Raw genomic sequence first — 14,666 nt, forward strand, 5'->3', positions numbered from 1 at the left:
GAGGTGCTGCCCCACACACAGGGGTGGGAAGAGCCCCTTCTTTGCTTAGGGTGTCGCTGGCTGCAGTGACAGCCCGGATTCACTGGGGTTAAGCCGCGAAGACAAGTATTCTCCAGTGGTTCTGCTCAAAGTCACAGGACGGCAGCAGCCGCTCTGGACCTCATCTACTTCAAAGTCCAGAGGCAGGAAGCACTGTCTCTTTGTTAAGCCTTCTTTTTCCTTTTTCTTTTTTTTCACTGACCCCGGCCAACATCCTCTCCTGTGTTTTTGGCCAGAATTATCTCACATGCCAGGGTCTCAAATAAAGCACTCACTGGCAAAGGTTTGGGGGCCACTGCTAATGTTTCAGACTAATTCATAATGAACCCTCAAGTCACTTGCAAAGGGGGTTGACACCCACCAAAATGCTGGGTCATGACACGGGATGGTGGGAAATGGCCCGTGGGAGACTCAGGCACCAAGAAATCGTGTGCCACTTAATTCTGGAGAAATACAGCCGATCGCTATTGTCACTGCCAAACAAAACAACACAACAAAACCCCAAACACCTGCAGCTTTTAGCAAAAAATAACCAAAAAATTTCAGAGCTCAAGACACAGTATTTGAAGGGGAAAGAGGCACCAGCAGGCCGATGGCTGGTGACTCTCACCCTCACCTGACGCGGGGAGGCCCCTGGAGTGGAAAGGGCCGTGTGCTCACAACACGCAGCCTTTACGTAGAGCTGAAGGCGGGCATCTCTGCTCATTTATTCAGCAGTATTGCCAGATCACACACCCAACTGGGGGAGACAGGTCCTGTCCTCAGGGAGCTTCCTGAATAACAAAAGGAACTAGTGGGGAAGGGTTCACTCCCAAGGCAGCAAGCCACAGGCTTGAACACACGCAGGACACAAGCCGCAAGCCCAGAGAGGAGAGCCCTCCTAGAGAGGGGACAAACTCCGAAGGAAAACTTCTTGGAGGGGTGCTGTCCGAGCCGAGCCGCGGGAGTGCCCCGGGCACAGGGCTGGCCCGGCTGCCGGGCAGAAGGCAGACTCCCGGCCATGTCCAGCACGCTTCACGGTAAGTGTTTGGGGCACGTGCGCCCAAGACATTTACGCTTAGTTACAGTACACTCTACTATGCACATGAAAAATAGGTTCCAAAATAAAGATAGCAAGGAAAAATTTCACTTTTGCAAGTTTTAAAGATGAAATTTCATTTCTTAAGACTTTATTTATTTATTTGACAGAGATCACAAGTAGGCAGAGAGGCAGGCAGAGAGAGAGGAGGAAGCAGGCTCCCTGCTGAGCAGAGAGCCCGATGTGAGGCTCGATCCCAGAGCCCTGAGATCATGACCTAAGCCGAAGGCAGAGGCTTTAACCCACTGAGCCACCCAGGCACCCCTAAAATTTCATTTTTGACTTTCATTTTAGAAAATTATTATTTTATATAATTTATTATTTATATATCATTTTATATATTTATACATTTTACATATCTTATATATTTATATATTATTTTATATTTTAATTCCTTACATATTTTTATGATATGCATTAACTACATTTGTATATTATCATATATTCCTATATTACATGATAAATTTAAAAACTATGTATTTCATCAAATTTCATCTTTAAAATGAAAACTTGAAAGACAAAATTCTTATTTGAGAAAAAGATCTCCTTCTTACTACCGTTCATATTTTTCAAGTGAGCAACGAGCCTATCAGACCCGTGGGGTTCAGCATGTAGGACCACACAATGCTTATACCATAAGTGCAAGTGTTGGTTTTAATACAGTCTTGCTGTTTGGTTCTGTTAGCATTTTTAGTTGTTTTTCTTTTTTTCTTTCCTTTTCTTCTTTCTTTCTTTTTTTTTTTAAGATTTTATTTATTTATTTGACAGAGAGAGACACAGCGAGAAAGGGAACACAAATAGGGGAAGTGGGAGAGAGAGGGAGAAGGAGGCTTCCTGCCAAGCAGGGAGCCTGATGGGGGGCTCGATCCCAGAACCCTGGGATCATAACCTGAGCCAAAGGCATACGCTTGATGACTGAGCCCCTCAGGGACCCCATCGTGTTTTCCCACCATGGTTCCACTGCAGGAATCTATCTGTTCCAGAAGCTTATCCCACTGGGAGAAGGTTGGTTCAGAGTGAGTGAGTTGGATTCCGTACCCCAAGCCGCTGCCTGCGGGCCACACGCAAGTTGTAAGAGGTCCCAGTGGTCTGACCACAGGCAGGACACGGGATGGCCGTGGAGCCCTGCCCACAGACACCTCAAAGAGAGACCCAGGAGCACGGGAGGGCATCAGTGACACCAACACCTCAAAAATCACTGAAGCTTCATTTCTTTTTTTGTTTTTAGAAAAAGCTCGTTCTGAGTAGACACTCTCCCAAACTCCCACCGCTGTTTGTACCTCCTGCTAATGAGACTATTCCCAAAGTGACCAGGAACAGAGGAACCCCTACTAGACTATACCGGAATGGGGCTCAGCAGCGACCCACAGACACTAGGGCCATTGAGCTCAAGAGGACGTCTGAGGTCATGGCAATAAGTGAGCCACCCCAAGACCGAGTGGGTGCCAATCTCAACCCCTTGCTCGGGGAGTAGGCTCCATGGATCTCACACTACCCAGTGGTTCAGAGCCGATCAGCAGGCCACTTTGACACAGGTTTCTGGCCTTACCTTCAAGATCCTGGTTCAACCACAGTCTTGGGGTGGGACCCAAAAACCTCCTGCAGACTCTTGGTGATGAGGACCACACTTTGGGAACCGCTGCCATGCACATCTAGGTCCCAGGCAGAAGGCACATCTATGAATCATACACAGAAGGACTAGCCGGAGATGGAGGAACAACACCCAGGTCCAGGCAGGATGTGATACTGTTGGGGTAAAAAGAGGAAGCATCACTCTCAATGGTATAGAGAAGACAGGCAGGTCCAAAAGGTGTCCCCTGGATTTGGACACGAGGATGGGATGTGGTCACGAACCCAGTGGCCATGGGCTGACCATGAGTTCACAGGTGTCCAGGATCCCTGCTTCCCTTTAAAAACATTAGACCCATCCTTCAACGGGTAAATGGATAAACAGATGTGGTCTCTTCACACAGGGGAATATTATTCAGCCATAAAAAGGAAGGAAGAACTGATCCATGCTACAGCGTTCAGGACCGACCTTGAAAACATGAGGCTCAGTGAAAGAAGGCAGAAAGCCACAAAGGACCACACATCGTATCAGTCTGTTCACGTGACACAAGTAAAGGAGGTAAATCCATAGAGACAGAAAGATTTGCAGTGGCTGGGGCTGGCAGGGAGGAGTGAACAGGGAATGACAGCTTAAAAGGAGTGGGGTTTTGCTCTGGGATGATGGAAATGTTCTGGAACTAGAGAGAAGTGGTGCTGGCACAACGCTGTGGAGGTGCAAAGTACCACTCAACTGTTCGCTGTAAAATGGTTAATTTCATCTTGTATGAATTTCCCCTCAAGGAATCAAAGCAAACAACAATGATAAAATCGCATGAGAGCCAGCAAATCTGAGCCCTCCTTCCCTCTTGGTAGAGTCTGGCTAGGACCCAAAAACCTCTGACCAGTTCAGGTATGGAGCTTACAAGGCCTGTGGACACAGTCCCTGCCTCTCACCCTGTTCTGTGCCTGGCTTAGCTGTGACATGTTCCCCTTGGGGGTCCTGGGGCTTGGCATCATCAGGACGACAGAGAGCGTGTCTTATTCACACCATCTAGCAAGGTGTATTCAGCAGCCTGGACATTGTTTATTGTCATTCAACTTCTAGAACCTGGTCTGCAGCTCAGTGTCACCCCCTCAGTGATCACTCCTGCTGGGCCAAATAGCTAGATGCTCCCTAAACATCCCCACCGGCTTGGGCCACAGGGGTCCCTGCAAATCCCATTCACCCTTTCAGACCACAGCATCAGCATCTGCCAAGTGACCTCCCTCCCAGCAGCCAGGTCCCTCGTAGTGTTCTGCTCCCTCTCCGGGATGGACTCCCACCTCTCCGCCCACCCCCCTACTCCCCAGCACCTGACCAAACTCCTGGAAGGAGAATCTATATCCCTTCACTTTTCAGTTTCTAGCAGGGGCAACACAGTTGTATCCAGTAACTGGAGCCACTGTGTCATGCTGTCGATGTCGAAACTCTTGAAAAAAATGATGCTTCCCCAATGTCTCTCTGTAGCTTTTCTTTTTAAATTTTAGGGGAGGTTTGTGAGTTGCACTGTTTGCACCATCAGAAGCACGAGGGGTTTGCCTCCATCTTGGTGAATCACAACTTCCTATGTCTTTAGAAACCACGCATTTCATACAATGCACACACCAAGATGCTCTGCGGATGGTGTATGCTTAGCAGTCCCAAGGAGTTTAGGCACACAGAGAAGAGAAACAGGAAAAGGGTGACTTCTTTGCTGTAAGCTGCATTCCTGGTATTTCTTGCCCCTGCACCGTTGAAACTGTAGACTTATTTCTTGTTTTCTCGCTCCATCTGCTGGCAAGACCACAGAACATCTTTCTCACCAACATGTTAAATTCCTCTTAGAAAAGTGAAGGTTTGTATCGTTTTTTTCCCCCAAACAGTGCCTTCTATTTTTATAAAGTGAAGTCATCCCCCCACACAAAAAAACTGATTGGGTGTCTCCCCTTTTCACATTAATCCTTTCTTTGTGTACGATGTCAAGATCACAGATCTTGCCTTACATTGCTCAAAATTTTCTCAGCAGAAAAATCACCTGGTGTCTCTTAAAATACTTGGCTCCCATTCCAAATCTCTTCAGTCAGGATTACCTGGGAATGTGTTTTTCAGAAGTTTCTCCCTTCTCGGTTTTGACAATCAAGTGAGTGAGGTACACCCTGAAACCCAGAGGGCTCCTTCTGACCCACAGGGGCGACAGTAGACTTGGGGAGGTGGCTTGGGAAAACTTCTGCCCCACCCCACCCCAAGCGCCCTGAATACATGCATAAGCATTAATTAAATGTTTGCTGTATAAATGCAGCTTTAAGACAATCCCTCCAGATAACTGTTGCCACTGCCCCCCTACACTCCATCCTTAAGAAACCCCTGAATCATTACTAGACTTCTCTAGCTACATAGAATCCCATTTCCCAGTCTGACCAAAAAACTGCTCTATTTTACTATGTTTACAATAGTTTCAATTGTGTTGGGTTTGCCCAACGACGAAACAAATTCTCAACGAAGGCATCTAATTCCGGGACCTCGTATTCAGGCGGACCCCGGAGCAGCTGGGGCAGCGTCAGGAGCGATTTGTCAAGAGACGGGGAGTAGCTGGCCGGGCCAACTGAACCTGCCGAGTCCCCGGGGAGGGGGCGCGGCCCCCGTGCTTTGACCCGCCCCGTAGGTGACGGTGCAGGTAGATGCAGATAAATGCGGCGGCCGACCACCGCCATACACGTCCACACGCGTGCACTCGGCACACCGTCTGTGCACACGTAAATGGGCAGGTGCACAGCCGCCCCGCATTCAGGCTCTGGAATGCGCTTTATTTTCTTGGGGGCAAAATTCGAATCTCATCTCTCGATTTGAGGAGCTAAATAGCCTCCCATTTGAAGGGGCCACCCAAGGTTCAGTCCGCTGTTTTGCACCTGGTCCGGCTCTCACAGCTGACCCAGGCCGCGGCCCTGGCTCCACGTGGCTTCCCTAGCGGCGAACGAGGCAGGTGTTTGGCGTCCGCCACCTGAGGTTACTCTCGGGGCGGGGCCTGGGGCGGGGCTCCTGTGGCTCCGCCCCCCCAAAACCGCCGTGCACGTGCCAGCCAATCAGGGCGCAGCGCGCGCACGTCCTCGCCGCGCCGTTAGCCCGATGTCACGTGCGGGTGAGTTCACCGCCAGACGCAGGTGTCCTTCCGCGCAGGAAAGGAACGCGGTGCCCCTTCCGCCGGGTCCGCGCCCCGCGACGGCCCGCGAGTCGGAGGGAGCCTCGGCTGATGGTGAAGGGACGGTGAGCGGCGCGGCTCCGCGGCTCCGGGGAGGGCCGGCTCGCCGGGTTAGGCGTCGGGGCGCCAGGTCCGGGCGCGGAGGGATCCGGCGTGCGGTGACGGTTGGCGGCGCGGCAGCTGTTAGCGCGGCGGCGACGACGCGGAGCTGAGGGGTCTGGGGCGCGGCGGCCTGGCCGGGTGCGTGGGCTTCCCCGCGACTGCCGCTGTGCGCCTGGTGAGGACGGCGCCGGGACGCGGGGAAGGCCTGAGGGCGCGCTGCGGGGTCCGAGGGGGCGGGCATGGGGCCACCTGCGAGGTCAGGGCGCGCTCCGGGACGTGGCTGCGGCTCGGGGGCTACTCTTCGGGGCACGAGGCGTCCCGGACGCTGCTTGGGTTTGGGGCGCTCTGCGTGGCTGGGTCTGGGGCGCTCCTGGGCAGTCCGAGGGCCGTGGGGGCCGTTGTCTGGGTTGCGGGTGCTCCTTCCTGGACGCTGCGGGGCACGGCCTGCGGGGGGCGCACTGCGCGGGCCGACGGCGTTCCTCGGCGCTGCCCGGGGCGGGACAGGGGCCCCGCGGGGCGGGGCTGAGCCTGGGTGCTGCCCCGCGGCGGCCGGTGTGCGGGGGTAGGGGCTGCGGCGGGTCGTTCGCAGCCGGGTCTCCTGGGGGCCCCGTCGTCTGTCGCCCCAGGTGTCCCGAGAGCGGGCGGGTGTAGCGGGAGCCGCGGCCGCGCGGGACAGCCCCGCCCGTGTGCGGTGCCGTGGGAGGCCTGGGCACGCGGGAGGCCGCTGGAGCCGGCCGCGGGGGCCTCGTCTGTCTGACCGGCGCGGGGACAGCCCGGTGCCGGGCCGGGTGCCGGGGCGACCTGCGGCTCGCAGGCTGGCGGGCAGGGGTGCCCCGAGCGAGTCGCCGACGCTGGTGTCCCTCCGCACAGCGGCCGTGCGACCCCTGAGCGCGGCGCGTCGGGTCCCGGGAGCAGGCTCGGGGCGTGCGGCCGCCCGGCTGCAGGCAGCATCGGGCGCAGAGGCCTCAGTGCGTGGCAGTTGTCGTGTCCCGGCCTGCGCCGGCCGCGCTCTGCAGCCGCGCCTGGAAGCGGCTGGGCTGGGGGCGGCCGGTGCAGGGGCTGGATCTGCCGAGCCCCCGCGCTGGCTTCTGCTCCGCGAGGCCCGCCCTGTGGGACAGTGTCCGGGAAGGTCCTGCCGGAGCCACGAACCTCGGAGCTGCGAACGCCGAGACCAGTGGGACCCTGCCTTGCAGCGGAGCGACCTTCAGCGTCGGTGGTGCCGCAGGCCGGCCCTCGGTGCTCACAACCTTGCGGGTCTCCGCGCAGAGACGGTGGAATCCGGCCCTCCTGTTGGCCGCAGGCCCCACGTTCGGCTGCACCAGCTCCCCTGCCCCAGTGCCCTGCGGCCTCACTCGGCGTCTTGCAGCTCCACCCGCCGCGCTTCCCCGGAGCCCGGCGTCTCGTGCCCGCGGCTGCGGGTCTCTGGCACCGCCTTCGCAGGAGGCCGCTGCAGCGTGTACATGACTTGCTGCTTGCTTCCCTGCTAGAACATTCGGCTCAGTTCCTTCATAAACTTAAAAAGTCGTCGTTACAGTTTTATCCGCCTTTCCCGCGAGCGCTAAGACGGGACGAGAGTTCACTGCGCGCCCGGCGCGCTGAAAGCCCTTCCTGCGTGTTGTCACTTGAAACGCACGCTGGGCCTGCGGGGCGCTTCATTCAGACGCTTTCACAAGTGAACGCACGAATCTCAGGTTATGTCCCTTCTGTGAGGGACTCGTAGCGCTGAGGTCTCCACCCTGTGTGACCTGATACGCTTTCTGCTCCGTGGTGGGGGTGAGGGCGTGCATCCGCTTTTATGCATGGCGATCGCTCTGCCCTGAGCATGGGCCCTGGCTCCCAGCCACTTCACGGTGCTGCTGAGCTGGAGAGCAACAGACGAGGCATTGGAAGAGCGAGGACCCTGCCCTTTTCCTTTACAGACACGGCAGATGGTCGTGCCTCTCGCCAAGACAAGATGTGGGGCATAAATGGTGTGCTGTAGAAGATGGCAGTTTGGGTGTGTTTACGCTGCGCATTGTGCTGTGGGAGGACCCAGGAGTGTGCAGCAGACACGTGGAAGAGTTAGGGAAAGGGCCTGACCTCAAACATGCCGTGTGGGCCCAGTTTCATAGATACACACCCACATGTGAAAAGAGTTGGTCACCAGCCTCTGATGTCTCTTAAGTTTTCCCTAAGTTTGGTTGAGATAGTAATTCAGCAGGTGACTGTCCATATTAAACAAGCCCTGCACCGTAGCCCTGCCACCGAGCATGTCCAGTCCACCGTAAGCACTTATGTTCATTGAAGGTAGGGGACACTGCCTTTAGCTCTGTTAGGAGAGGTGCGATGAACAGGTGCTGATTCAGAAACTTACTGTGGAGTCTTCAGTACATCTAAAGGAATTCAAAACCACACTGAGATACCACCTTACACCAGTCAGAAGGGCCAAAATTAACAAGACAAGAAACAACGGGTGTTGGAGAGGATGTGGAGAAGAGGGAACCCTCTTGCACTGTGGCTGGGAATGCAAGTCGGTGCAGCCACTCTGGAAAACAGTGTGGAGATTCCTCAGAAAGTTAAAAATAGAGCTACCCTATGACCCTGCAATTGCACTACCAAAGATACAGATGCAGTGAAAAGAAGGGCCATCTGTACCCCAATGTTCATAGCAGCAATGGCCACGGTGGCCAAACTGTGGAAAGAACCAAGATGCCCTTCAACGGACGAATGGATAAAGAAGATATGGTCCATATACACTATGGAGTATGATGCCTCCATCAGAAAGGACGAATACCCAACTTTTGTAGCAACATGGACGGGACTGGAAGAGATTAAGCTGAGGGAAATAGGTCAAGCAGAGACAGTCAATTATCATATGGTTTCACTTATTTATGGAGCATAAGTAATAACACAGATGACATGGGGAGAAAGAGAGAAGTGAGATGGGGGAAATTGGAGGGGGAGACAAACTATGAGAGACTGTGGACTCTGAGAAATGAACTAAAGCTTTCGGGGGAGAAGGGAGTGGGGGGTTTGGTGAGCCTGGTGGTGGGTATTGCATGGAGCGCTGGGTGTGGTGCATAAACAGTGAATTTTGGAACACTGAAAAGAAAATAAAACGGGAAAAAAAAATAAAGGGAACATTGCAGAAACAGTCAAATGTAATCATGTATGTTGAGTGTTGTCTTTACAATTGTTTCCTCTCTAGGAAAAAAAATGACTGGGCGAGCCAGAGCGAGAGCCAGAGGACGCGCCCGTGGGCAGGAGACAGTGCAGCATGTGGGGGCCACTGCGGTGAGTGCTTGACCTTTCCCCTACAGAGCATGTCCTTGAAAATCAAAAACCTACATCTTTATTGGCTTAGGCTGTTGAAGATAAGTTTAAAAACTGTTCTGTGAAGGATGCAGGAGCCGAACAAGAATGATCCTGTTCTATTTCCTGAGCATTGGAACAGCCGATTCTTTAGTTAGCTACTCCTTTTTTTTTTTTTTAAATTCTATTTACATCCAATTAATTATAGTGTAATATTAGTTTCAGAGGTAGAGTTCAATGATTGTTCAGCTGTGTATCACACCCAGCGCTCCTTCCATCCTGAGCCCACCTTAATGCCCATCAGCTAGTCAGTGATCCTTCTTGAAGAAGCTGCTTTAGGGGAATACTTAGTTACTAACATAGACCAGTTTTGTTTGAACGTCTTAGACTTGCTGAAGACTGTTTCCTCTGACCTGTGACCTTTTGACATGAAAAGAATGCTGTTTGTTTGCATTATCGCCGTAGAGTCAGCAGCCTGGCTATATCCAGCCCAGGCCTCAGCAGCCAGCAGCGGAAGGGGAGTTAGTTGGCCGTGGACGACAGAGAGGAGCAGTGGGAGCACCCGCCAAGCCCCAAGGTGAAGGGAGAGTGAAAAGATCTCATGTGCGCGCGCAGTAGTAGACGTGAAGCGGTAACCAGCATACGGAGTCATTATAAAAAGGGGCCCCTGCCGTCCTTCAGGAAGAACAGACCCTTTCTCTCAGCTGTGCAGCCTGGACTTAGGAAGGTGCCACAGGATTTTTCTCCTTGGAAATGAAAAAGTGTATTCTTGCCAGGGCCCCGTATTAGCTCTTGCAGAATGATTAAGTTCTGAACTAACCATCCATGTGCCGACTCATTAGTCATTGAGAACTTTTTGGCATCGCTAGTGATTTCATCACAAGCTGAACTGCCTTTAACATGTGTAACTTTGGTCTCCTGGGGGTTGCCCTGGCTGGCCATGTTTCTCAGCTGCAAAACCCAGACCAAAGTTATGACCACTGATGAGGTCAGCACACCAGTTCGGATTAGAAAAATTGTGTTTTTTCAGTACTTAGTTACAAACGTGAATTATTTAGATGCTTGATAAAAGATTTATTTTACAGTTACATTTGGTTTTGATACAGGAAACACCCCTGTGCACACAGGGAATTAACTAAGGACATGGCTTTCCAGCTAGGGTGGGCATGGAAGTGTGCTTTTGGGGAAACTTAGCGTGGAGGAAGCCGGCTAGCAAGAAGGCAGAGCCGCTTTCCTCTCTGTGCTACATTCCCCCCTTCTCCGAATCACAGCTAGTGACGTCATTGAACAGTAGAGGGTGAATAAATCTAAGATTTTAGGGTGGTGTGAACGGCTGTGTCAGCTACTGGGCAGCCTGAAAACTTCCTGAAACACAGAACATTCTTGGAAAACCACAATGTTTAACAAGCCAGGGAGCGCGTGGAGAGGGAAATGAAGGGGCAGTGCCTTGAAGCCTGCAGAGGCTGTTGAAAACATTGAGTCTTCATAAAGACGCTTAAGCCAAGTGAACGCTTTTTACCTCTTTGTTCTGCACCATTTTATTTTTTGCCATTTTACAAATGCTGACAGTGGAAAACTGCTGCTACTCCCTGTGGGCTGGTAGAATTGTGCCAGCTTTGGGATACATGGAGCAGTTGCGATGGTACATTCACTAGCAGGTCCCCTCATGGGAAGGCAGTTGTCTGTCAGTGGGAGGGTGCTGACTGTCCTGCTCTGTACCCCACACTGCGAACACCTGACCAGGAAGAGCCAGCACTGCCCTATTGGTCGAGCACCTCGTACCACTGCCCTACATCCTACAAAACCAAGTGTTATCTCTGTATCTTTAACGAATATGTGATTGTATAAATCTTTGCATAGACAAGTTTGAGGAAAAACATCGGTTAATAGTGCTACCCTTGAAGAGTCAGAGGAGGAGAGGGTCTTTCATTTATGTATCCAATTTGCCACTTTTTCGATGTAAGATACGTTATTTTTCAAGATGTCTGATGAGAGTTCATTCATGGGCAGTCATCTCTTTATAAAATTATAGGATTTTGCCCAGTTTCTCCTCTATACTTGGTATCTGAGTTTCTATGACACTTTCCCATCTCTAAAAAGCTAGTATCTAACTTTATATGTAAAGGTCACTGTGAGGATTAAATAATACTTGGAATAACAAATGCAAGGCCCTATTTCACAACTTTTCACTGCTGTTGTAAGCATTATATCTGAGAAGTATTTGTCATAAATGTTCAAGTGTTTACTGAATTTTAGAAATTGACAAGTTTAACAGATTTTCTATGAATGAAACCTTGCCTAGGACCGTGGTTTGCATTCTGTAAGTGGGGTGTGGATACGTGGAGGGTTCTTAAACAGCAGTAGCAACATCAGACTTGTGTTTTTAATCACTCCAGCAGCTACACAGAAAGGGAAGTTCTAGGCACACCTTGAAGTTACTGCAGCTCCAGTTCTAGACCACTGCAATAAAGCAGACCTCATAAAGCGAGTCCGATGAATTGTTTGGTTTCCCGGGTTTTATAAGAGTTGACACCATACCGTAGGCTATTAAGTGTGCAGTAACATTATGTCTAAACTGTATATACTGCTAAGAAATTGTAACCATTATTTACGTTTTCAGCAAGTTGTAATTACTGACCACAGATCACCATAACAAATATAATAACAAAAAAGTTTGAACTAGTGTGAGAATTACCAGGATGTGACACAAATGAAATGAGCAAATGTTGGAAAAATGGCACCAGTAGACTTGTTTACCACAGAGTTGCCACAAACCTTCAGTTGTAAGAACTGCAGTATCCGCGAAGCACAGTAAAGTTAGGTGTCCTTATAATTAGCAAGCTTTCCAATTTTATTCATTCTAAAACCTGTCCTCTTTACAGATTGACCCATAAGGTTTGGCTAACTGTAAAAGTTGTGTTGTATATAGAGAGGGAAACAGACTTCATTGTTTGTATTCAGAAACTTGCAGTCAAGTTTACATATCCAGAATTGAATTTTTTTTTTTAATTTTTTTTTATTTATTTGAGAGAGAGTGAGAGCATGAGAGGGAAGGTCAGAGGGAGCAGCAGACTCCCCACGGAGCCAGGAGCCTGATACGGGACATGATCCCGGGACTCCGGGATCATGACCTGAGCCAAAGGCAGTCGCTTAACCAACTGAGCCACCCAGGTGCCCCAGAACTGAATTTTAAGACAAACTCAAATTTTTCAGGAAAACAGCTGCCGTGACCTGTTATTGTTACCAGCTTGGATTCGGTATGCCTGACCTGCATTAGTATAGTTAATCAACCAAGACCAAGGCTACTTTAAATTGAAAGTCTCTGGTATAAAAATTTCAAGGGAAACAGAACAGTTATGTATTTGAAGGACTTTTAAATAAGTCCCTGAATATCCTGAGGTAAAACAACCTACATATTTAGCAACACCTTTAAAGGGGTTTATAAATTATATTTTCATGTAAAACTCAACATGCCCATGAAGTGCATCAGTTTTTCAGGTAAGGAAGTTGAAACTCATGTTGGAATAAGTTGCTTCCAGAGTATATCAGGAACCAATATTCTGTTAAAGCCCAGTTCCTTCTCTAACAAAAAAGTCCAGAAGTTGGCACTTCAGAGCTAGTCCTGGCATTGGTGGTCAGAAGAAAAATGGCCTTTTCGATTGTTTTGTTCTTTTGTCTTGACTTTTGTCATTAAGGCTTATGTTTGGTGATCACATCCAGATTCCAGGCAAGACTGACAGGTCAAGGGTCCCAGAGAACATAGACACTGGCTGCTGACTCCCTTTCAAGGCACTTTCCCAGAGGTTGATCCGGCAATTTCTGTAAACCTCTTAGGCCATCCTTCCCTCTTGGGAAGATGGAATTCTAGTCCATTAGGTATGACTCCCTAAAAAAATCCAATTTTTAAAAAGAAGACTGAGGGCTTATGGAGGCCACCAAAGTGTCTGGTACTCAAGGTACGGTCCCTATTAACTGAAAGCTGCATTTGTAATAGCAGATGACCGAGGCCACGTTCATTCTTCGGCCCACACCACACTGTTGATGAGATGCACTTCTGTATGATGTACAAATTGAAGGATTCAATAATTTTGGATGTTATAATCAGCTTTGGAAACCACATGAACTTCTAGCTAATCTGTCCCACTGGGCCATGTGTATGGTGGCCGTGGGGTACACATAGGACGATCCTGTCTGTTCTTTTTTGTTGTTGTTGTTTGTTTTTGTTTTGTTTTTTAAGATTTTATTTATTTATTTGACAGAAATCACAAGTAGGCAGAGAGGCAGGCAGAGAGAGAGAGAGGAGGAAGCAGGCTCCCTGCCGAGCAGAGAGCCCGATGCGGGACTCGATCCCAGGACTCTGAGATCATGACCTGAGCCGAAGGCAGCGGCTTAACCCACTGAGCCACCCAGGCGCCCGATCCTGTCTGTTCTTAAGGAATTAGTGAGGAAATGACACTAGACATTTACACATTAAAACCTATGAATCACCGATTCCTATAGCTATAAGTGCATCATAAAACTGTGAAGAATACTTCTGTTTAGGCTCTTAGGTTGTTATCAGAACTGTGATTTCCCAGCCACTAAGCATGCTCCTGAGTTCTTGAATCCCAAGCCAGTTGTCTTAGTTTTTTTTTTTTGTTTTTGGTTTTGGTTTTGGTTTTTAACACGGATGTATCTTACAGGGGACCAACTGAATTTTACCTGGGGCAGTGGCAAACGGTTTATAAAAGTCCTAGCTGAGGTGCCCTGGCCAACAGATAACCTGTGAAATTTCTAAACAGTATCTTAGTACCTCTGTACCTTTTAGGGTCCATGTAGTACTTTGGGAATTAATGTCATCATTGTTTCATGTGACATAGGATATCATTTTTTTTTTTTTAAGAGATCCAGATATCTGCTGGATTTCAGGAGTTATCATTAGCAGAGAGAGGAGGTCGTCGTAGAGACTTTCATGATCTTGGTGTGAATACAAGACAGAACCTGGACCATGTTAAAGAATCAAAAACAGGTGAGTTAATTATGAAGAATGCAGTTTCCTGGGATTACTTTTTGAGTACACAGAACACTGAATTGAAGCCCTTTATTTTACATATTTATTTGTATGGTGTAGTAGTAGGGAGAAAAAGCACATTTGGTCAGGATCCAGCTTTTCCGATGGCTTTTCCATTTCCCTCTCTCTTTTGACTTTAATGAAATAGGTTGTCAGTGTCTTCAGCTGCACTGAAATGTTTTACTGTTACATAACTTTTTTTCTTTTACAACTTCTTGCCACAGAGATTTGGTGGGTTCTGATGTAGATTACTTAGTCTAAGGAGGATTTATTCTTAAACATATGCTTGTGGGAACTTAAGTGTGGGTAGGATAGTCGTACTCAAAGTCAGATGTCTGAGAAG

The 14,666-nt window shown here is 49.7% G+C and overlaps 1 protein-coding gene across 3 annotated transcripts in view; it reads left to right on the top strand.

Moving 5' to 3' along the window:
* Nucleotides 1–5,849: 5,849 nt before the first annotated feature.
* Nucleotides 5,850–14,666, top strand: part of PIWIL1 (piwi like RNA-mediated gene silencing 1) — a 34,715-nt gene continuing 25,898 nt past the window's right edge. The window contains exons 1-4 of one of the 3 annotated variants that reach the window (XM_059140274.1): nt 5,850–5,945; nt 9,170–9,255; nt 9,739–9,850; nt 14,156–14,281. In XM_059140274.1, coding sequence (XP_058996257.1) covers nt 9,178–9,255; nt 9,739–9,850; nt 14,156–14,281 — 316 coding nt within the window. In that variant the 5' untranslated portion in view covers nt 5,850–5,945; nt 9,170–9,177. Of the gene's footprint in view, nt 5,946–6,010; nt 6,158–9,169; nt 9,256–9,738; nt 9,851–14,155; nt 14,282–14,666 lie in introns of those variants that run through there. The other 2 variants (XM_059140273.1, XM_059140275.1) reach the window with 2 other exon arrangements.

This window comes from Mustela lutreola, chromosome 11 (genome assembly GCF_030435805.1).
Source record: "Mustela lutreola isolate mMusLut2 chromosome 11, mMusLut2.pri, whole genome shotgun sequence".
Classification (NCBI taxonomy): Eukaryota; Metazoa; Chordata; class Mammalia; order Carnivora; family Mustelidae; genus Mustela; species Mustela lutreola.